This window comes from Pieris napi, chromosome 2, assembly GCF_905475465.1.
Source record: "Pieris napi chromosome 2, ilPieNapi1.2, whole genome shotgun sequence".
In the NCBI taxonomy this organism is placed as follows: Eukaryota; Metazoa; Arthropoda; class Insecta; order Lepidoptera; family Pieridae; genus Pieris; species Pieris napi.
The window spans coordinates 1673541-1697341 of NC_062235.1; the positions used below are offsets into that span (position 1 = coordinate 1673541).

At 32.9% G+C, this 23801-nt stretch overlaps 2 protein-coding genes across 3 annotated transcripts in view; one reads left to right on the plus strand and one right to left on the minus strand.

Annotated features, from left to right (window-relative positions):
- Positions 1-19274, plus strand: part of LOC125062917 (proton-coupled folate transporter-like) — a 28828-nt gene extending 9554 nt beyond the window's left edge. Inside the window, exons 2-5 of one of the 2 annotated variants that reach the window (XM_047669130.1) lie at positions 4960-5061; positions 9695-9916; positions 17379-17535; positions 19082-19274. In XM_047669130.1, the coding sequence (XP_047525086.1) occupies positions 4960-5061; positions 9695-9916; positions 17379-17535; positions 19082-19166 (566 nt within the window). In that variant the 3' untranslated portion in view covers positions 19167-19274. The remainder of the gene's footprint in view (positions 1-4959; positions 5062-9694; positions 9917-17378; positions 17536-19081) is intronic. The other variant, XM_047669132.1, reaches the window with a different exon arrangement.
- A 1459-nt stretch (positions 19275-20733) lies between these two features.
- Positions 20734-23552, minus strand: LOC125062034. Its single transcript, XM_047667646.1, has 3 exons — positions 22509-23552; positions 22159-22292; positions 20734-21448 (listed from the first exon to the last, which is right to left on the minus strand). The coding sequence occupies exons 1-3, from the start codon at positions 23306-23308 to the stop codon at positions 21282-21284; spliced, it is 1101 nt and encodes a 366-aa protein (XP_047523602.1). The 5' UTR covers positions 23309-23552; the 3' UTR covers positions 20734-21281.
- Positions 23553-23801: the final 249 nt, after the last annotated feature.

Sequence of the window (23801 nt, forward strand, 5' to 3'; positions counted from 1 at the left end):
AATTAACATCGGTAATACAATGTACTACTATGTTACTAATTATATGCATGTACTACGAAAGATATCGACAATATATCAGTTTGTATGGATTGTACTAAATGTATTATTTGCCTATACAAATTTAAATTGGAAACTTTTTGGGGAATTTAATTTATCGAGAAAGGATTATTTATTACTTATTCAAGTTTACCACATCATACATAATACTATATGTACGGTATATGTTACAAACTAAAAATACAATTAAGGTAAACTTAATTAACTATCGCTAACAAACTGTTATACAGTTTGGCGATTTTTTGATGTTGTGTTTGTCCATGTTTTGATAAAAAATTAAAAAAAAAAATTTCCAAAAAAAATACAATACATAGAATATATACAATAAAAATAGCAGAAATTTTTATTAAGTAAAAAAAATTAACAGCAAAACACCGGATTTGGTACGAGATACCGGATAGATAGAGCACTTAACAATGCTTTCTTTAAAACCGATCAGCCCACTACCGAATATATCCAGCTACGGATAAGTACTGTTTAATCCGTTATTATCGCAAAGAATTCGACAAAAAGGTGCCTGAACTCCTAGGTTAGTTTTTGCAGATGGAATTTAGAAAATGTTGGACTTTAGACCTTGGGAATGAGTAAGGAACGTCAATGTTAATGTCCTGTTAGAGCCTAGAGGTCATTGCTCTGTATTTGCTTATTCAGCAATTTATACAAGAAGGTAACACCAGCTAAAGATCTCCGATCGTACAGTGATATCATATTAAAGTTCTTAAGTCGCTGATGGTACGGTATCTATGAGAAAATCCCTTTTGATGAGCGCATTTTCTAACGAATAATTTGAGACAATAATTAAATGTTGATTCCATTAACTCTAATGACGTCATGTTACAAAACACACATTTAATTATTGTCTTGGACACACAGTCCAATTGGTACAGAGTATACTTTAATATTACTATTGAAGTTATGGAGTAATCCCATAGCGTTCTCATATATTCATTACATCCTTGTTCACATACATTCTCCACCCGTATCACCTCGACACCGTTCCACAACTGAGCGTTTTTAAGGCTGTTTTTGTCGCGCACCACCACTATGTGGAACCAGCTACCCACTGAAGTATTTACAAACCAATTCGACTTAGGGTCCTGCAAGAAAAGAGCGTACCAATTCATTAATGGCCAGCAACACACTCACGAGCCCTCTGCCATTGAGAGTCTCCATGAGTCTCACTTAACATCGGGTGAGCCGGGAGGTAGGTATCTGCTATTATCGGATTTGTTTGTATGCTATATAAATATAAATACAACAATTGTCTGTGTTGCCAGTTTATATAAAAAACTACCAGGTCTGTATTAATACTAATACATCTCCTTCACCTGTTACTGACACATCAACATCTGACGTTCTTTAATCTATATATTTCTTAATACGAAAGAATTGTGAGCATTGTTTAACTATCTTATAATTAGAATACAAAAACGCACGTACAACGTGATCTATCTTTGAAAACGGTGGAGAAATATAAACTTGATTTACCCTTTGTTCTCACGTCTGTATCATTTGATATTCGTAACGTCAAAGGTTAGAAGTTCGTGATAAATTGAGCATGTTTTTCATAGATTTGAATGAATAGACAACAGCCAGGTTGTTGGTGGAATATAAGTAGTCAAAAAAAGAGTATACCAATTCAACGCACTTGGGAGCTATTTGGCAATGTGAGTGTTCATGATGTGAAACATCAGGTCTCAGTATCGGGAAGAACTAAAACATGAGAACCAAAGATCGACGTTGTTAGCAATGTGAGATAATCTTTCACTATAGTTCAGAAACATTTTTGCTAATAAAATAAAACGTTACCTTTTATTCTTGCATTTATTTATACAACTTGTAATTCTTTGAGAAAAAAAATTTAATTACATAAATGGCACTCTCGTGTTGTCTTGATCCTTTTTTTATAAAATGGGCAGGAGCCTCACCTGAAGTGAAGTGATACCATCCATGTACAAAAAAAAACAAAAATCCTTTATTCATATAGGTAACAATATACACTTATGAACGAAAAATAGAAATATACATTAAATGATTCTAATTTTACAATTACTGCCAGTTCTCAAATCAAGGGCGTAGAACGGAAGAGAAGAACTGACAGAACTCTCCGCCACTCTTTTTACAACTCTCAATGCCATAGGGCTCGCGAGTGCGTTACCAGCTATTGAAATACTGCACTTATTATTAGATATTGTATAATAAGATCAGTCTTATAGCCATTATATGTTACATTAAAAAAAAAGGTTTTGTAGTAAGGAGCTTCAGTCAAAATTTAGAGTAGAGATTTAGTTTTAAGTGTTGACTCTGATTTCCCTAATAATAATGAAAAGATCTCACTGCTGTGCTGTATGTGCCAGGTATAGGATCGCATCTGTGCTACTTTTGGGGGCACAGGATACGCAAATGCATGATGAGTGTCACTGGTTTTTATAATATATATATTATGTGTTTTCAATATTAAATGCTTATGTTTATTTTAATTTAGACTAATATACATCTTAGTTTTTAAGACACCCAATAAACAGTATTTTTTTTCGAATCGATTTCAGCGTAAATAAAAGTTAATAACACATAATATGTATGTGTGTTTTCATTAAGTTTCTGTTACAAATTAAAACAATCTACTGTAATGAGATTTGGGAAAAATATTAATTATTGAAAGTATTTGAATGGAAAATTAACATATAATCATAATTTTACATATTTCTCAATCACATGTTATATTTTAACTGGCCACAAATATATTAATTGTCACATGCAAGTAGGTAATCTCAATTAACCGGAAATAATATCGGATAAAACATCCGCCATCTTGTTTCCGGATGGGTTTAAACAAGGATCCGAGGTTATATAAATTTTGACATATTTCAAACTATTATTGGCGCTTAAATGGATCAGAAATATTTAAATACTGTTTAAGGGGTGTCTTAATACCAAGACGTAAATTAGTCTAACCGGGTAAAATAGGAGAAACGATAGAAGCTAGAACCTAGTTGGTATAACAAATATTTAAAAATAAATGGGTCACATTGTAATACCATTTTATGTATCAAAGGAGCAAAGTAGTGCCCTTGTCGCAGCTAGATACTATAAAAGTTCATGAATGTTTGACCCAGACCTGGCTATGTCAAGGAGCCAACCAAATACAGAAGAAAATCTAATTAAAGTAATGAGTCTTGATTATATTATATAACCTTTTTAACAAATAACTTGTCTGGTGTCTATAAATAGTGGATTTATGTGTTCATATTTTGCCACGGTTTCTTCTGCAGTGTTTCCCAACGCTCCACAGGGGGGCTAGTCTAAAATTAATTAAAATTATTTGAATTAGAATTTAAGTTTTACTTATTGTGTGAAAACAATTTCCTTGTAATTTCTTCCTAAAAAGAAAAAATATGATAGGTATCATTTATGTTGCTTAAATTTTACGATATTTTTTTTATTAAAAGTTATGTATGTTAAATAGGGGGTATAAATTTTTTATTAAGGCTAGGCTAATTAAGGGGCATGGCACAAAAAGATTGGGGAACACAAAAATAATTTTTGAATACGCAAGTCTAGATAGGAATCAGCCAATTTAGTTTTCCATATAAAAAATAGCTCCACCATCCAAGGGCCAATGTGTCAAATGATTTGGATTTACAAAGTTCAAAACTGTTTAGATTTTGCAATTAGTGTATTGAAAGGAATTTATCTCAAAAACTTTATTCCTATAGATAACAATGTACGCTAATGAACGTCAACAGAAAAGATGTTAAATTGATTCTAAATTTACATTTACTACCAGTTTGCAAGTCCTGGGCGTAGAGCGGGAAAGAAAAACTGGCATGAAACTCTCCGCCACTCTTTTTAATCGCCTAGTTCAAACAATTTGTATGATTGAGTCATAACTAGAGAAAATCAATCCCAAGAATTAGGATCATTTAAAAATTCGTCATGTTTATAATATATCTATAAACTTCGCAATCATTTGAAAATATAAAATACATTTATGCCCTTTTCTTATCTTACAAGTTCTTCTTTTACGTTGTATTTTTCGGTATCAGTGAAAAAATACTTACCCTATCATTTAAAATATTCTTGTACTGTTATTGAAAACTTTCCAGAAGTTGGTATAGTATCAAAAGACCAATTTTTTAAATAATTGAAAAATTTGAAAAAAGTGTAATTAAAACTTACTTATATTTTTTGTACTTTAATTAAATTTTTTTTTTACATTTGCATAATTTCTATCTGAATTAAAAAAATTAACGAGTTTCTATCAAGAGCTATAAAATATGTGTTTAGGTGTTTCATATGTTGCAGTCACTTAGTTAAGGAGTAGTAGGAAATAAAAAAAAACGGTTAGTAATAATTTATTTCGCAAATTGTACGCTACTGTCGTAATATGATATGTACCATACCATAGATAAACCCCTACAAGAGTAAACATAGTAGTAGGTAAGGGTCTAAACCAAAGTCTCGCGTTTCTTGTTTGTGGATTTCTTTTGAACCATGATAGAAAATATCACGTAGAAACCGGCATATTTTGGATTTAACAATTGAACAAAAATCACCAACTTGATTATAAAAAAAAAACATTTAATGTTTGATGCTCCGTAAAGGCATGTAACACGGATGGGAGGACACAAGGATCTTCTACCTAATTCCCCGACTGTAATGTCGTCGGAGGTATTAAGTTACTTAGGTATATGTATAACATAACTTATAGCATTTCTTTTAACAAATTTTTGTATAATATAGAGTAAATTTTAGCAATACAATGGATATTCAATCAGGACATGTAATACTATTTCTATATATAGATTAGGATAGCAAACTGTGACAGCAAAAGTAGCTGTTAATTGTTTGCAGATCGTCGCACACGCCGACACTTGACTAATAGATGTTTCGTTTGGTAAGGTGAGGCGCAGATGACGTACTGGTTCACGCGCTACAAGTACAAATTCACCGAAGTGGACTACAGCTTGTTCTTAACATACTCCGTCCTCGTTGGTACTGTTGGTAAGTGCTTTTTTATTACTATAGATCCAGGCAAATAAGTTGGCAAGATCCACCGTAGTTTGAGTACTACAAGTGTTTTAAAATCTTATCTAGGTGCTCGGTAATTTTAGATATGTGGTGACTTTCCGACGCCCAAATTGCTACGATTCTTGTACACCTTAATTGGTTTAATTTACCCTTATCTTGCCAAATTATGGGCCCTTATATATGTGTGATGCGGAGATTATGTTTCCAGTTGAACGATTTTCTAATCGGAAGTCTAAAATTTTTGTTGAATCATCTGTAGATATAGTAGTAGCTTGTTTAAAGTTTAAAACGTAATTTAAAAGTTTATCCTGTAACTTACGACGTAATTATCTCCAAGCCTGCGTTATTAAAACGTAATGTAAAGTAAATATTAGCCCGGAAACATTAATCAAAAGTAAATTAATTATAATTAATCGAACGAATGCATTGTCTGTTTCTGTTTTTTTCCAGAAATAATAATTAAAAAGAAACTCAACATAGCGGTTTGAATTAACTAAACTTATTTTACCAGAATTTGCAGACTATAAATTAAATATTTAAATCGAAATTTAGTTAACAGTAAAGAAATACTTATTTATTAGTTGTGACGATACAAAAAAATATATAGATAATATTTAATACATAAGATACACAATATCACCACTGTGAACTCACACTGCGATCATATAAAGATGTCGATAGTGTCGGAGACGGCATTCAGTAGTCGCAACATCTTCGTAAATGGGGATCTCGGCAACAGACTGGTTCTGGGCCCTTGGTATCGCAAACAGCCTTGGCCTTCCCAAATATTCCCTTGATACAAAGAACTCAAGTTCTTGGACTACACTTGGGTTGCTCACCAACCCCCCCAAGACGTTAAATAGGTAGTAGGGCAACTATAAGTCCCATTTTGTTTCTAATTCATTGTACCACATCATCCAAGTCAAATAATGTTTGGTAAGAGATAGATATCAATATAGTCTGTCAGAAAGAAAACAAGTGAAAAATTAATTTATGGTTGTCACATTTTTTTATCTGGTTCCCGGTTTACTGCTACGACTACTAATCCGCTACGTCGTAGCTGCATTTGTATGTAGCATTTGGCACATATAAAATTATTCTCCGATTAATAGGGGCGCGGTTGCAACTCGACGAAATTTATAATATCTCATAACGATGTATCTTATCTCTTTTATATCAACAATATAATTATAATAGTTATTAAAATAACCTACAGCCTGCAAAACAGAGATAAAAATATGTTTATGTTGGATTATTATTCTTCACCTCAGTTTCAGTAATCAAGCATTTCCTTTAGGACTACTAAATTTCACTGGAAGTCTTTTAATTAAAATGCAATATTGACATGTATGAAGAAATGTGTATGTATCTGTTTTACCATTATGGAAACAGCTATAAATAAAATAGGACTGGCACAAAATACAAAAAAAAATAAAAAAATAGAAAATAATTCGTTTAATTATCTTAGAAATATATTATCTGTATAGGAATACAGATTATGCCTTAACAAGTGGCGTTAAACATTTTGTAAAACCATTTCAATGTCCGATCTATATTAAAATCTCTCTGATGTATCCTATACCACAAATAGGCCAAAAAGCGTAACAAATACGCTTATATTGTCATAAAACAGTCAGTCCACAAACACAAATCGAGGGTATTAATATCATAATATTATTTTATATTAATATTTAACTGGTGTAATGGAATAAAAAAATCTCATTGTAATTATAACCTTGCGAAAATTAATTCAATGACCCGTTCAAATTAATACATCGATCAATAAGTCGTGACAGTTTATTAGAGCGCTGAATGAAAAAAGATAAATGAAGAAAGATAAATGAAAAAAGATACATGAAAAAAGATAAATGAAAAAAGATAAAAATATTATTCATGCACCTATTTCTCGGAATATAATAATACATTTTGACCGTCATTTTCTTAGATTAACTAACATCTTGAGGATGTGGTCCTTGGTCCGAACCTTGCTCTACACGTAAGGTCTTTGTTTTTGGAGATCTGTGCAACAGACTGGTTCTGGCCCTTGGTATCACAAATAACCTTGGCCTTCGCCGTCACACATATGCCATAGGTACAAAAGAAATCGAGTTCTTGAAGAAGAGAAAACCCCGAGTAAAGTTCTCAGAACCCCCCCGCAAGACATTAAGTAGGTCAACTGAAGGTCCCGTCTTGTTTCTAATTTATTGTACCCCACCATCCCTAAGACAAATAATGTTAGGTACAGTCTGTAATGAAGAAAACGAGTTAACTTAATCTGTATGTGCTCCAACACAAGTATTTAGTTTCATGCGGAGCCTAAACAGACGAGTCACACTCTAACATACTTCTAACCAATCCGTTGTACAATCTTGTGTGCGTATGTTGTGTTGCCCTTCGAAGCACAAACCCTATTCTTTATTTAATTTAGCCTTTCTTGTAAATCTCCACTATGTGATCCCGAATATACATTTGGGTCCTATAGGTTTTTACTATAGGTAAATGATGTTTTGTCTCATATATGTATATATATTTTTTCAAAATTCAAAGGACAACATTTAAACTCCTAATAACAATGAGACCTAAATTGTTATTGCATTATTTTAGATAAAATAATGTAACAAATGAAATATTTATTAAAATCGATCTCAATTTTATTTCTGCAATAAAAATTGCTATTGTCCATTATTTCAATAGAATTGCATAATCTGTGGTTACATTCAGCCAATTGTCAATCTTAATCATTCGTCTATAAAAGTTAGGAATGATCTAGAATTATTCATATTTTTAGATGTGATAAGAATTATGTGAATTTATCACGTATGTTTAACATCGGAAATTATTCTTAGTAATTTCAATTAAACGTGTACATAAACAAGACACATAAGGCGAGATTTGAAGTGTGAAACATCGTCAAAATGCAAATTGTTTTGTTTGTAAAATTTATTACGAAGATACCGTTTGAGTTCAGAATGATTTTCAAATGTAAATTTTATACTTTTTAGAATAAAACATTATAGGATGTAATTAAAAAATATATATTTGAGAAATAAAAATTAAAAACAAAAGTTAAAATATATCATGCCACCGTCGTACGCTGCCTTGCGATTCTGTAACTCACTTTTCGAACTCACAACAAACAATAAACAATAAACTACAAGGAATGCCAAATCGTAAAATGACTGCTTGACGACTGATTTGAGCGCAACCGCCGCTGCGAATAACCGCTGTGTGAGTTCGAAAAGTGAGTTACAGAATCGCAAGGCTGATATTGCATTTTAGTCCATAATTAGAAAACTTCGCGGTCGTAATCGAAACCGGTACACGGCTACTATTTCCCGTATCACACGAGGCAAGCTGTTGTAAAGACTCACTCCAAAATAGGCTATATTGTTGCGACCGCATTCGATTCTGATTTTAGGTAGATGTATATGATTAGTGTTAGCAGTGTGTGAGCAGTGTTGGCCTAGTGGCTTCAGCGTGTGACACTCATACCTGTGGTCGTAGGTTCGATCCCCGGCTGTGCACCAATGGAATTTCTTTCTATGTGCGCATTTAACATTTGCTCGAACGGTGAAGGAAAACATCGTGAGGAAACCAACATGTCTTAGACCCAAAAAGTCGGCGGCGTGTGGCCGGCAGGAGGCTGGCACCTACTTGCCTATTAGATTTAAAAATGATCATGAAACAGATTCAGAAATCTGAGGCCAAGACCTAAAGAGGTTGTAGCGCCACTGATTTTTTTTATATGATTAGTGTTATGCCGGCTACTTGTGGGATTGATGTTAAATTTAATTCTCGTGTGTATTTGGTGTTGTATTTTACTTTAATTTTGGAACACAATAATTCAAAAGCTTTATTATATTTATCAAAGTTTCATTACCGCCTTATAAAAGATATACGTCATGTTTAATAATATACGTAATCCTTTAATAATCAACTACTACCATAGGCGATTCGAATTGATTCCTCTTTAATAATGGTATTACTCACGTAACTCACGTTACGTAAACAGTCACGTAAAAACCCAACGCATTTCAATTCGTTTTCGAAATATTGTTTATAGTATCGCGAAATAATAACTACAAATCTCCTAATACTATTTACTCTAGGCAAGCTAACCATTTCTAGAGAACTCTTTACACTGGTTTATATATACTATTTCAAAATATATTTTGGTACATTTAGTTTAGTTTTCTTTACTTGAAATAAGCCTGGAAGTTTGCCTATTATAAATAATATTAGGAGATATCTTTAAATTATATATATGTAAACTAACATAAGTTAAGTTACGTATATATATATATTATATATGTTAGTTAATAATTAGAAGTGCAAACCAAATGATAGCAATTATCGCACACTTGAAGCCAAATCGGCCCTTCAGTTTTTCCTTTCCTTTTCATTGTACTATAACATTTTCGTTTCCTATAATATCCAATAGGTCGCATACACTTACATTCTTTATAGGTAACATAAGTACATTTTAGTACCTCATAGCTCTATTGAATTCTTCAATAAAAAATCTTATTATAATATTTAACTATTCGATTGTATTAATCGAAATTCGTCACCAAAATCAAATAAAAATTATAAAACCATATTACAGGTTCTTTCATTACAATATACCTGTTCAGTAAGAGATGGAAAATCGAAGATAGCATTATCGGAATCATTGCTTGTGTCAGCCGTGTAGCAGCCAGTTTGGTGTATGCAATGGCACCGAACAGAACTGTGTACTTCCTGGGACCAGTTCTGGATATGTTCAGTGCGGCTGCTGCGACGTCCCTTCGATCGATTGCTACTAAGTTGGTCAATGCAGATGAAGTTGGTAAGTAATGTTTTTGGATTGCTTAAAGATTTATCTGGTGTTTATGTATAACAACAACGGTTAACTAGTAAACCTCGAAATTTTGATGAATTTTAAATTTCGAACGTTTTTGAAAAGCTTTGACAATTATTCCCCGGACAATTATCATGTTCTGTGGTCGTTGGAAGACCTTTAGAATTCTGGATTCGAATTTTAAAATAAAACCTGTGTCGCCATTTTGTCTCCCACTTTTTAATTTCGCGCATTTAAACCCAGGTTAGATTTTATTTATCTCATGCAGACTACTGCGGTGGATTCATTGCAAAAACACTAATAAAACTTTGTTCCTTAACAACTGGTGGTATAATAATATATAGCTAATTTTAGACCATACAAATCTCCACGCAATGAACGAACTAAACAAATTATTTGACTACAAATATAACGTTCTTGAGTGACAGTTGACATTATCATTATGGATATTTGATAATTACAGCGCATATAGTTTATTTAATTTTCCACAGTTACGGTTTTAGTTATGGCTTCAGAAACAGTTTAGTATAGATTTAATAGTCTCATTTTTAAGTTATAATCATAATAATAAAAAAAGCGGCTGCAGAGCAGGCGAACAATAATAAACGGCTCAAATAGAGTCATTCCTCCAACTTTTGTTCCCTTGGACTGCTCAGGATCACCTGATTGGCAAGTATTAGATTGATATATTATGATCGTGAGATACAGAAATCTGAAGCGCAGATCTAAATAGGTTACTGATTTATTGTATTTTAAACAAGTTAACAAAAATACATGCTCATAAAATCAATCTTTATACATTTTATAATTCAGTTTACATTGACAAGAATCGATTATCATGTGCTAGTTTTGTTAATGCAAAAATCTGAGTTATGCAACGAGTCACGCGATCACCCAGCTACCATTCATTGATGAAAGTATAAATTAGCTATAAAATAAATTGCGTGTTTTTACAATTTTTATTGGTATTTATGTTAATTTGACTACAATAAGTAGAACGTTAGAAAACGGGCAGACGATATAAAGAGAATAGGAGGCACAACTTGGACAAGAAGAGCTAATATCAGACAAGAATGGAAACAGCTGGAAGAGGCCAATGTGTCACAGAACACGCTGACTACCTAAAACGGGTCAAGTGACGTATTAGACTATGTTTTATTTATCTAACTTAAATAATTGTTATTATATTGTACTGAGTGTCAGCAATAAAGGCTTAATAATAATAATAAAGTAGAACGTTAACGAAGGAGCTATTAAAGGTGCTGGACAGAAACCGGTGGAAACAGATTGTCCGCTCCAGATGCTTCCTTGTTGAACGTCACTCTGACATCAGCTGCCGTCTGAAGAGATTAAAGGCTTAGTAAAGATATCAGAGACTACATCTTGGCTTATGTGGCTTATACTCGCTATCGAGCACCACCTGCTGATGGCTGGAAGTCATCCACGGTCCACTTCAAGAGGCTCTTTTGCGACTTCCAGTAGGGGGAGATACGACCTCCAACTGTTGAATGAAAGAGTACTCCTCCCTCCAAGGCTAGCTAACTAATACACTAAAATGGGTGACTATGGGCTACAGTGACTGAATTTTTTTGGCGTACGCTAGTTTGCCTCCCTATTCTATATTAAAAAAAACTATTTTCGGGTCTAAGCCATTCCTCATAAATGTTCCTTTTACTGAACGAGGATTATTAGCTTTCCATGTAAAGTGCTAAGCTAACATTAAGAGTTAGCGTTAGTCCAGAGATGCATCCTCAGAATTTATATTCGTTTGATATCTCTATCTATCTCTAAAAAGAGTAGCGGAGAGTTTATTGCCAGTTCTTCTCTCCCGTTCTACGCCCTTGAGAACTGGCAGTAAATGTTAAATTAGAAGCATTTATATGTATTTCTTTACTGACGTGTCATAAGTGTACATTATGTTACCTATGTGATTAAATGATTTTTTACTTTACTTTATGCGGGCGTATTGGTCTCAAGTATGTCAAAAAAGTCCCGGATAACAAACGGGAGATAATGCGAGCAAATTTTTACTCCGATCTACCCTAAGATATTGCGAGCGAAATCGCGCAGCAGCCAGTTTAATAATAAATGTAATCAGGACAAAGGTAATTGCTGTCCAGTGATAATTACACTCAATACTTGAAGTGGGTGTATATCTTTATGGATTTATTTATAAATGCAGAAATAGTACGTTCAACTAGACTAACTTATAGTACTTAATATGGGAATTAATAATTGTATTTTTTACGGTACTTCGCTGGAAACATGCTTTATCGAGTAAATTAGACTATAAAAATGAGTTATTCATAGGTATTTAATATCTTATTTTTTTATTTATATAAATCGATAACGTAAAAAGCGTTCATACACGTGTATATACGTTTAATTAAGTTTAAGTTACAATATTTATGTGTTTTCACAATGATATTTTCTTGCATAATTACATAGGAGATTAGCATTTTGTTTTTGACAAAAAAAAGCCTTATTTCTATTTAACTTCAATTAACCGTATCTTTTACGCCATGACTACATTACAAATTATAATTAAAAGATGTTAATTTAGTAATATTCCAGTTGAAGTATCGATGAAAAGGTCTAGAACGATTGTTACTTACTCATAAGTCTGAAATACTGAATTCGTTCGAAATTGATAAATTGGAAACCAAAAAATCTTCCTTGTTTTTTTTATGTAATAGGAGGCCAACGGGGAGGCAACGGGCTCACCTGATGTTAAGTGATGCCGCCGCCCATAGACACACATTGCCAGAAGGCTCGCAAGTTTTTTTTAAGTGCCGGCCTTCAAAGAATTGGTACGCATACCAAATGATGAATATAAGTTTTGTTTTAATTTTATTACTCATTTGGAATCATCTTCCAGCTGAAGTATTCCTTTGAACCAGCATCAGCAAAGAAGTTCATTTTTCAGTGGTATATTTGGCTTCTAACAGAGGGCTTCCCATTCAGATACGAATTTCAACTCTATAATATTTTGTAGACATTTTCGGTAATAAGAAAACCCGACACATTGGGCTCTTCTCAGATCCTGTAAACTAAAGAGATCGTGTATACAAGTATGGAACCCACAATATGCCGTTTATAGCAATCGTATAGAACTCATTCAAAAGAAATTTATCAGACACCTCCAATATAAAGATAAGACTTTCTTGGCTGACTACTTAACTAGATGTAACCATTTCCTCATTCTTCCTCTCTCAGTTAGTCGTGAGATTGCAGATATTACATATTTAATAAATTTAGCGACAGGTAAAGTTGACTGTCCTGAACTACTAAGTAAGTTGTGTCTCCGTGTGCATAATAGGACGCTAAAAAATATGCACCTATTGTACACACCGAAAGTTAACACCAATTACAGAGAGAACAGCTTTATGGTTAGGGCGGCGAGTAAGTCTAACTTGTGATATTGACCTATTCGCCTCAAGTGTGGTGTCGGCAAGGAGAGCTATGACATCTGAGCTCCTCAGTGGAATGAATGATGATCCATAAGTTTTAATAAGTGTACATATAAGTTATACTAAACTGTTTAGCGTAACTTAACCAATTTTTACTTAGTTTATTACTTTCTTTGATATATATTTATTTAGTTGAATAAAATCATTTTATTGTTACCAATACAGTTAATATTATTAGTACCTAACTATTTGTAAAGTCGACTTCGAGGTTGATAAGTAAGAAGAGCCTATTTCACGCTAGCCGGCTGGCACCTCACAAAAATCCATGCGTATCTTCGGATGCTGTGGGAGTTCATGGTGTCATGGGTAGGGGCAGATATTTTCTCCCTCTGTTGATAAGAGAACTCCTTTTGGCACAAACTGCATTATAATTATGACTTATTACTTAATGTGTGATTAACAAACAATCCACTGAAACATTTAATAAAGTTCTAACAACCTTGATGTATTTTTGATCTTCGTTATCAATTTTAACAAATTGTGCACGGGTATTGTTTATATTGTAAATTAGATTTGTATTCTCGCTTGCTTTGTTCATTATTTAACAATAGATTATATTTTATTTTAAACAAAGAAGTGTGATCAATATGCGTATAAAATATCTTATTTGAATTATAATTATAGGTTTTAAAGACAGATCAATATGTTTTTAATTCATGCAATGCATCAATATGTTCAGCCAAGTAATAATTTTCTAGGTTCCGAAGAGGTTTCTAATCTATATATATAAAAATGAAACCCGTTTTCCGTTGTCACGACATAACATGAAAACGGCTTGACCGATTTGTCTGACTTTTTTTAAATAATATTCCTTGAAGTACGAGGATGGTTCTTACGGAGAGAAAAATAAAAAAAAGTGAGTGAAAAAGTCTAACAACAATTTTTCTATATTCCCATACAAAATATTCGTAATAGTACTTAAAAGTCAATTTGAACTTTAATACCATATCATAGAGTTCAAGTGTTAGTGGAGGGCTTCCGGGAAGGTAAATTTTTATTTTTGACATAATGTCTTATCAAGTTTCTTTTTTTATCTTACTAGCTAGACCGGTGTCCCGAATAGCAGAATAACTATTTAAAAAAAATAAAGAATAGACTGTTAGGCGGTAAGATGTTCGCCAGGCCAGCTAGTGATACAATAAAAACGAACTCAAGAAGTTGGTATACCTATACCAAAAGTACGTGTGACCATGTGAACATTTTTTAAAACATAAAGTTGGCTACCGTATTGTCAGTGTTTTTTAATTCGAGAGAAACTGTAATTAATTTAGTAATGGTAGTCACGATTTTAAATGCCAAATATTATAAATTTAATCACTAAATCATACGATTTAATTCTTTGTTGAAAACTTTTTTTTACGACCAAAATTTGTTGCTTATTCACAATGTTACCTAGGTAACATTTCGCCATCAGTAATAACATCGGTAATAATCTAAGATTGAATAAAGAAAATTAAAATATTACTTTCAATTGAGAGCCGCAGAAAATCTGATTCGCCGCAGACAGCACGTTACACTCAACAAGTTCAAAATTATGAACATTTTTATTTCCATAGACTTTTGTAACCATTTTTTGTTTGTTATGCAGTAGTGTTGGCCTAGCGGCTTCAGCGTGCGCCTCTCATACCTGAGGTCGAAGGTTCGATCCCCGGCTGTGCACCAATGGAATTTTATTCTATGTGTGCATTTAACATTTGCTCGAACGGTGAAGGAAAACATCTTGAGGAAACCGACATGTCTTAGACCCAAAAAGTCGACGGCGTGTGTCAGGCACTGGAGGCTGACCACCTACTTGCCTATTCGATTAAAAAATGATCATGAAACAGATTCAGAAATCTGAGGCCAAGACCTAAAGTGGTTGTAGCGCCACTGATTTATTTATTTTATGCAGAAAGCTAGATTAATATAACTAGATTTTGAACTTTATTGCACTTATATTACTCTACAGATTAGGGAATAATCAATGCATAACGTTTTTAAAATACCTAAGTAGTAAGTTCACACTAAGTCTCGACTTTCCATCTTACCCACACTCAGATTCAGAGTCAACATAGGCCTACTACTCATAAGTAAGACAAAAACGTATTGGATTTTGACATAAGGGCGTCACACTTAGTCACCAAATAAAATATACAAAAGTTTTACAAGGCTTTTCGTAAAGTGGGTTAAAAATTACTCTTTATTAATAGACTACAAGCCCATGAAAAAATAATACATGTGGAATGAACCAACGTGAATAAGGACTACGTTAGACATACATCTCTCACGCCGAGGAATTACGTTTAGTAACGACATGTGTAGGCGACAGAAGGCTGATCATTATTATCAACCACAATAAATCAGAAATGCCTTGACAAGTCCCTTACATCAAGAAGTCGTCTGACATTTTCACATAACGCTAAAATAAATAAATGTAAACTTTTTTTGAGACACCTGTTATTTGTAATTAATAAGTTATATTTGAATTTACGCAATATAAGTAATTAAGAATTATAATAATTGCTGACCACAATGCGATTCTTTCTTATTTATCTTATTCAAAATTAAATTTTTAGTTAAAAAATATAATAAAATGTAAAAAGTCTACCTTTTCTAATTACTTAATATGAATTTTGTAAAAAAAACTTTTACACTTATAATTACTATTTTAATGAAAGGTGGCATATTCCGAATTGACTTTTTTGATTGGATACTTTTTTAATTACAGCTACAAGCAACTGAAACATAGGATAGATAGATATTTGTACTAATGCTTGATATAATTTCTCCATAATTCTCGCCTAAAACGTTTATTACGTTGGGAAATCCATATACATTGCCCATTGCTGGGCAACATGGTAAAGTGACGCGGGACAAATTATTAATATTAAAATTTAATTAAATGAAAATGCGCCATGGATGTCGAGTTTGACGGGTCTACACAAAGTCCTCTGCTCTCAGAGAGCAAGCGCGACCCTACCCCTTAATAACACCTTACCACTCAACACGCCCTTAAGATGGGCCCTCGGGCTTCGCCAAGGCATTCAACCGAAGGGGCTATCCATAATCATCCTTTTTTTTTTTTTTTTTTTTATACGAGGTGAAAATGCGCTTACGCAGGCCCGCATCACGGATGTCGAGCTTGACGCGGGGACTATGGGGCTGGGTCTACACTCAAAACCCTCTGCTATTCAGAGGGGTAGCGAGACCCCACCCACTAAAAACACCTCAGCCCTTCACATGCCCTTAATATGGGCCCTCGGGGTTCGCTAGGCATTCTACCCAAGGGACCAGGGCTTATATCCGACATAGAGAGCTCATTCAAGACCTGCGGTTCCGGGCCACTCGAGGTCGAGCCCCCAGCCTTGAACTACCGGTCAGTCTACGGTCATCCCCAGACCTCTCCCTCAATCGCTCAGCTGCCTCCTTCTGCAGCATTACATGCTCACAGAAGGTGACTATTGCACTCCAGGCCTCCTCACTTCCTAGCATAGCTAAAATAATACCCGGTAAAGAGAGGTCCGACCCTATGACCGATACCAGGTCATGACGCTCCCTTGTCCAGGTGACACACTCAGCCACAGTATGCTCCGCCGTGATCCATAATCATCCTATCCTCACCTTATCTTAAAGTTATCATCATTTATGTACAATTTGTGTTCTTTAAGTTATTGTAATCTTATTCACTAAGTTATCTGAGCAAAATAGCAACCAAAATTAATCCTGTATCCTGATTAGTAATAGTCTTAAAAATAAATTAGAAAATGTCGCATCGTATATTGAAAAAACATTCTGAGAGCAGTCATATTTGCTGTTGAATAATGATTTTCTTCTCTCCAAAGACCAAAGTGTCTATAGATTATTAGGTCATACACGAACATTAAGTATCAAACCTACCTGGTGCCTACATACAAATAACCCTTGTTTATCCTAAAGAAAACTTAGGTCCATGTATGTAGTTATAATATTTACATTCAAATAATAAATATATTATTTTTCAGGTAAAACGAGCTCTCTAATCAGCATATCGGAAGCGTTGGTGCCAGTAATATATTCGCCGGTCTACAGCAAGGTCTACTTGAGCACATTGTCCACGTTCGCTGGAGCTTTCTATCTCATCAGTGCCAGCTTAGCAGTTCCTGCTAGTCTAATTTATATGTAAGTACTGTCAATCGTAAAGAATTTAAAATATGTAGGTTATAATACCTCTTTAAGTCCCACGTAAGAAGATGTACTTCAAGAAAAGAGGGCGGCAACGAACTCGCGACCCTTCTGGCATTGAGTTTCCATGGTCATGGGTATGACTAAACAGCAGATGCCCGTTTTCCCAGTTCTATAAAAACGTAATTCAGTTTTATTATACTGTAATTACGTGTTGACGCGGTTTTTAAATAGAATTAAATATAACAGTAACTAATCGTTTCCAAAGGTCTTAAGTTATATAATATCTCCGCTATCGCCACGGTATAAAAACGACTTACTAAAACTAAAAAAAAAACATAACATATTGCAAGTGTTAGTGCCGTTTCTCATACATATAATGACTCCCGCCCAAAATTAATAATCGTCTTATTATCCAGGGTTGACGTCAGTCTTGGTTTGATTCATCATTTCGGTTTTTCAGAATTCTTTTCTTTTAAATTTTATTTATAGACGAATACGACCTACATAGCTGATAAAATTTATTTATTATTATTAACTTATAGAAATACATACATTATCCTTACGGTATATTATGCCAATACGATAATATTGAGAAAAAATAAAATATAATAAAGTATATAAACAAACATACATTCGTGAATAGTAGGCAAATGAATTTACTTTATATTGTATTAAGACCACTGAAATAAATCTTACAAATATATAATATGAGTAATATCGGATATTTCCACGTGCCGAAGCAATACATAATGACAAAAAAAGACCTTCGGTCAATCACGCCCTTACATTTCTACAAAGGAACAGCCTTGAACTGTGTTTTCTTATTAAAAATAATTCTACGTGGACAGATAAGATAAATTTACAAGTAACTTTCACACAATTTTAAATTAAAAAACACGACACATTGCACAGTTACATTTAATTCCTTTTGCAATTTTATAACACTTAACTATTAGATATTATTTTCAAACTATTTAAATTGGCACAATGTTGGAATGTTCTTACGTCGCGGTTTTACTAGGAAGAACTTCCATGAATTAATGTTATTAACACTATCATTTAGTAGTTATGACCTCACTGCGTTAATAAATACAAAAATAGCAAACGCCAGATTGTGGTAAATATTATCAGTTATAATACCACAAGATAATTTTGAAGCTCGTGTGGTATTCGGGGGATTATTTTTCCGACCCAAATGTCGGCCAATAGAATTGCACCATGAGACGAAATGTACAGTTAACAAATAAGAATTTCATAATGAATAAAACAACTACTTAATACTTTTCTTGAAGCAACGACCAGAGAAAATTTTCACAAAAAATTATCAGTATAATACCATGTAGGTTGTACCACGTGACGTCGAATGGTGCAATTCTATTGGCCGATATTTGGGTCGGAAAAATAATCGTAAACAAATGTTTCAGTAATTTTGACAGTGACATGAAAGTCATATGGTGTATTTCCTTCTTGGCCTTGACATAAACTAGTACATAACATACAGAGTACCTATTAAACTAAATAAAAAACATTTTTGTTCTAGAACGCTTTACATCATTCGACGAAAGGAAATCCAGCAAGAGCAGTCCACAGAAAATAAACGTGATGGCGAAGTAACAAGATTTTAGCCGATTTATGTTATTGTATTAAAAAATATTTATTGTTAAGTTTATTTTCTAATTAATACCTATGTACCTATTAGAAAATCTCAATAAAGATAATGTTTCTATTGATAACCCGGAGTTTCTTTTGTAATTTTTACGTTTATGAAAGTTTGATTATTGAGTAAAAAATGGGTTGTATGTTTGAAAGTAATTGTATTTGATTTTATAATTGAACGAGTATTTTTATACCTGGGTCGATCATCTTTTATTTGTCGTACCACCTTACTTACGTTACTCTGTCCCTGACATGAGTTGCAAAGGCAAAGTTGCACCGTTGAATAGAATCTTCTTCTTCTTCCTATCCGGTACACTCTTGACAGGGCGGTCGTGATCACTATGAAGTAGTGGTAATAGAAGCAGATGTGATGCGCTTCACGACGTTTCGCCATCGTTGCCTATTAGAGGTCATCCTGCTGCACTGATTAAGTGAATTTCCTACGGCAGACTTGATTTGGTCAGTCCAACGCGTAGGTGACCTTCCGCGCGGTCTAGTGCCTTCCACCTTCCCCTGGACGACAAGGCGTTCTATGGACTAATCACCACGCCGAGATACGTGTCCAAAGAATGTAAGGATGCGAGATTGTACTGTTGAGAACAGACGCTGTTTAATACCGAGTTCTTGAAGTATCGAGACGTTTGTACTAAACTCGGTCTACGAAACCCCAAGCATTCTCCTCCAGCACCACATTTCCAGAGCATCTATTTTCTGCTTTTCCACATCTCGCAAGGTCCACGTTTCAGCTGCGTACAGAAATATGGGGAATATAAGTGTCTTCAAAATAAAATATAAATATGTTTATTATGGAACATAAGATACATGTATCACTTATTCCACGTCATTAACTCTCGGTACTCTTTTAAAATAGCAAATCATCAAACAACACTTATTTTAAAACAAATATCGCAAATTAATTAGAAGTAGCCTGTCTAGCACTAGTCCCAGGCCCTTTTATCAACTAGATAATCGTTGACTTTATAGTAAGCCTTTTCTTTAAGACATTTCTTAAATTTATTTAAAGGCAGAGATAAAAGAGCTTCTGGGATTTTATTAAAGAAGAGTATCCCTTTTCCCAAAAAAGAATTACTAACTTTAGATAGTCTAGTACGGGGAAATCTGGCGTAAAATGAGAATTTGTTCCCGAGTGCCTTTCCCCTTGACAAAACCGGCCTGTTCCGGAGCGATCTCCTTAGAGAGGAAGGCTTTCAGGCGCTCGTTGTCGTCACACACACATAGTCGAAATAACCAACATCACCGCATACACGAATTCAAGTACGACCAGTCACCACAAGTAGCACCTGTTCACGAGTATGACGCATGGCCAGCCATCACCAATATGCCAACTCAAAAAATAATAATTTGCATTTACTTACTTACTGGTTACTTATAAAATAATAACGAATTTATTATATATTTGAATACAAAACAGTAACGTAGCTTTTCGATAGATGATACTAGCGCCACCTATTGAGCCGTAGAAGGTAACTTAAGTTAGATAATGTTTTTTAACAGGGGAAACTTAAACAAAAGATATAGAAAAAGTGTAACCAATTTATTATCTATACTATACAGACAATATGTACAATACATCTTCTTTATTTACAGAATTACTATTAAATCTTATACTATACAATTCTGACGATGTAAAACATGATTTTACTGCTATACAAATAACAATTTCTAGTACTTATCATTGTTAGTAACAAAACTTTTAATAAAAACATATTGGAAATTCAAAAACATGAATATAGAATTCATTATTTCTCTATTAACAATATCTATAAATACAACAATTACACATAAACATGCAAAATGTATGTTTTAGCCCACATCTCTCATATAAATTAATATGCTTTTTAATTTACTTGTCTTTGAAATGTGTCATATTTATTACAGTACTATGTATATATATATGTATGTAGCATATAGCCCAAAACTCTTTTATTTAGTTAAATAATTACAAAATACTGATATATCTTAAACCTCACATTGTACGGTTTAAAAGTGTTGCTTTTACGAAAAAACGACAATGTCACAGACTCATGTAGCGAGCAAGCTTTAAAGACTTTTTGGACAACAAACTAAAATTTAAATTTAAAGTCTTCAACCTTAGTAGGAATTGTTTTGTCACATTCCTTTCCAATCATAAGTTTGATGAACTGGCTCTGCTGGTATGATGGTATGGAAACTCCAAGCACCTCACAATTCCGAAGAATCTCTGTGCAGCCTCTTACATCTTTGTTTCTTACTAAAAAATTATAAATAATAACATGACATTACATTTAATAGATGGAATATTATGTATTAACTTATTAATATCTGTGTCCTTTAAAAATAATATTGTAATAAAAACACTATCAAGTGCAGGAAGAATAAAAATAATCATAATAATTTATATAATTAATTTAAAATTATAATTGATGGTCTTCAACAAGAAAAACTTGTACCCTGAACAAAAAAAACTTGTTGCATTTGGCTGCTAAATAAATATATGCAAGAAGAAGGAAGTCAGCTCTATTTGTGCCACTCCAATATATTTATAATTAATTATAAATATTTATTTGATTAACCTAATGAAGCATCAGGGATAAGAAACAGACATATTTGTTAAGGAACAAAAGCAAACTGTGACTTATCTAGTTCACACAATACAAGCTATCAGAAATGTAGCAATAACTTATATCTATTTCAAATACCAGAACATTAATTAATCTAAAGAGGCTTTGTATGTATATTTATGCTAAGATTGATTATTAAATGAACTTGTGTGGACTCGATAATATATTTTTAGTACTTCCAATGTAATTAGTGTTCTGGCATAGAGCTCTGTTTTAAAGATAACTTGTTTGAGTGAAGAACAATTTTGATTTTGCCATAAACCTGAATCAGGGACCTCTAGATTACACCATAAGCATTAACAACTACACCATTGTGGAAATATAAGCATGAAGTACTTACGCTTGAAGTTAAATAGAATTTGTATTACATTAGCATATTGATCCATCATTTTGTACTTTAATAGTGACTGCATGAGTCTTGTAACAGCATCTTCATTGTATTCTTTTAAAATACTAAGACAAAGAGTAGGTGACCTATAAAAAGCATTAGTATTACATAATTTATAACACATTTTATTAATTCTTAAAATGTATATTATGTTTATTTTAGTAACAAAAATCTGTACATGACTAAAAAACTACATAGATAAGAAACCTATTATAACACTGAAAATAATACTATTTTATTTATGTTACTGTTAAGTAATAATAGATAGCAATATTTAAATACAATTTCTTTTTTAAACTTACATGTCTGCTAAAATACTTTGGAGAGTCTTAGATGTCTCCAATAATTCATCAGCCAACATTTGATCAGAGAACCAATCACTCTTCCAGCAAATATGCCAAAGACAGATCAATGGATAATTTTCTTGCCATTTATTACTAAATTCTAATACATATCTTTTAAAAATGACAAGGGAAGCTTCTGATCGGTTCATAACTGTGTCCTGAATTAGTTCCTTTAAAATTATCCTGTAAAATCCTCTTAGATTTACATTTTTTTTATAGGCATCAAGTAAAATAGACAGTCCTTTATCAGAATTACCTTTCATACATTGGGCTTTTGCAACATAATGAACAAATTCTCCATTTTTCTTATACAAGACAGGTGTGATCCTAGAACAGTACTTTTGTAAAAGTTCTACAAGTTCAACTTTAGCTCTTGTACTGTATACTCTAAATAGTTTCTTAATCACATCTTTTCCAATAGTTATTTTATTTTCAACACATTCCTTGATAAATTGTATTACTTCTTTATCTTTGTTTTGATATTCTAGTTCTAATAGAATGTTGTCTAATTCAACTCCGGACAATTTAGAGAGATCAGTTTTATAAGTTCGTATGTATCCATCATTATTAGTGAAATCATTATGCAGGTTTTGTGGAAATCTAGGTATTATAGTATCACCTTTGTTGAGGTGTCTGCCCAGATAGGAGAATGTGTCGATAGCATCTATTGTACTATAGTTAAGCTTTTTACCTAAACTTTTAATATAGAAATTAAGACGCAGGTTTTTACCAATCATGCGATAGGCTGCAGGGTTCATTTTGAAATTAAGTGTAATATGAAGAAATACTATTATTAGGCAGTCTCAGGTGATAATTTTCATTGTCGACTATATAACATTTCTCTCTTCGCTTCGACTATTATTAAACTAAAGCTAATGAAGGTGAATATTAACATGTATAATTTTACATAACAACATAAATATCCCCAGTTAAAGGAATTTATAATTAATTTTATTTCTCATACTTGTGTAATTTGTATTTGTTGCACAGACTTGCAAATTAATGAAATTTGATTGTTGTGATATTACTGACAGTTTGAAAAGTTTGACAATTGGCCTGGAATATTGTTAATGTTAGTAAACTTTTTAAAAAAAATATAGAATAAATAAATCGAGGTAAAGGCTGAATTAATATACAATGCACAAATTAAAATAATTCCATTAAAATGTGGTAACAATTCTCGACAATATTTTTAATTATAGCAGTAATTTTACGTAGTCATATGTATGACTTTTTACTAGATGGCAGTAT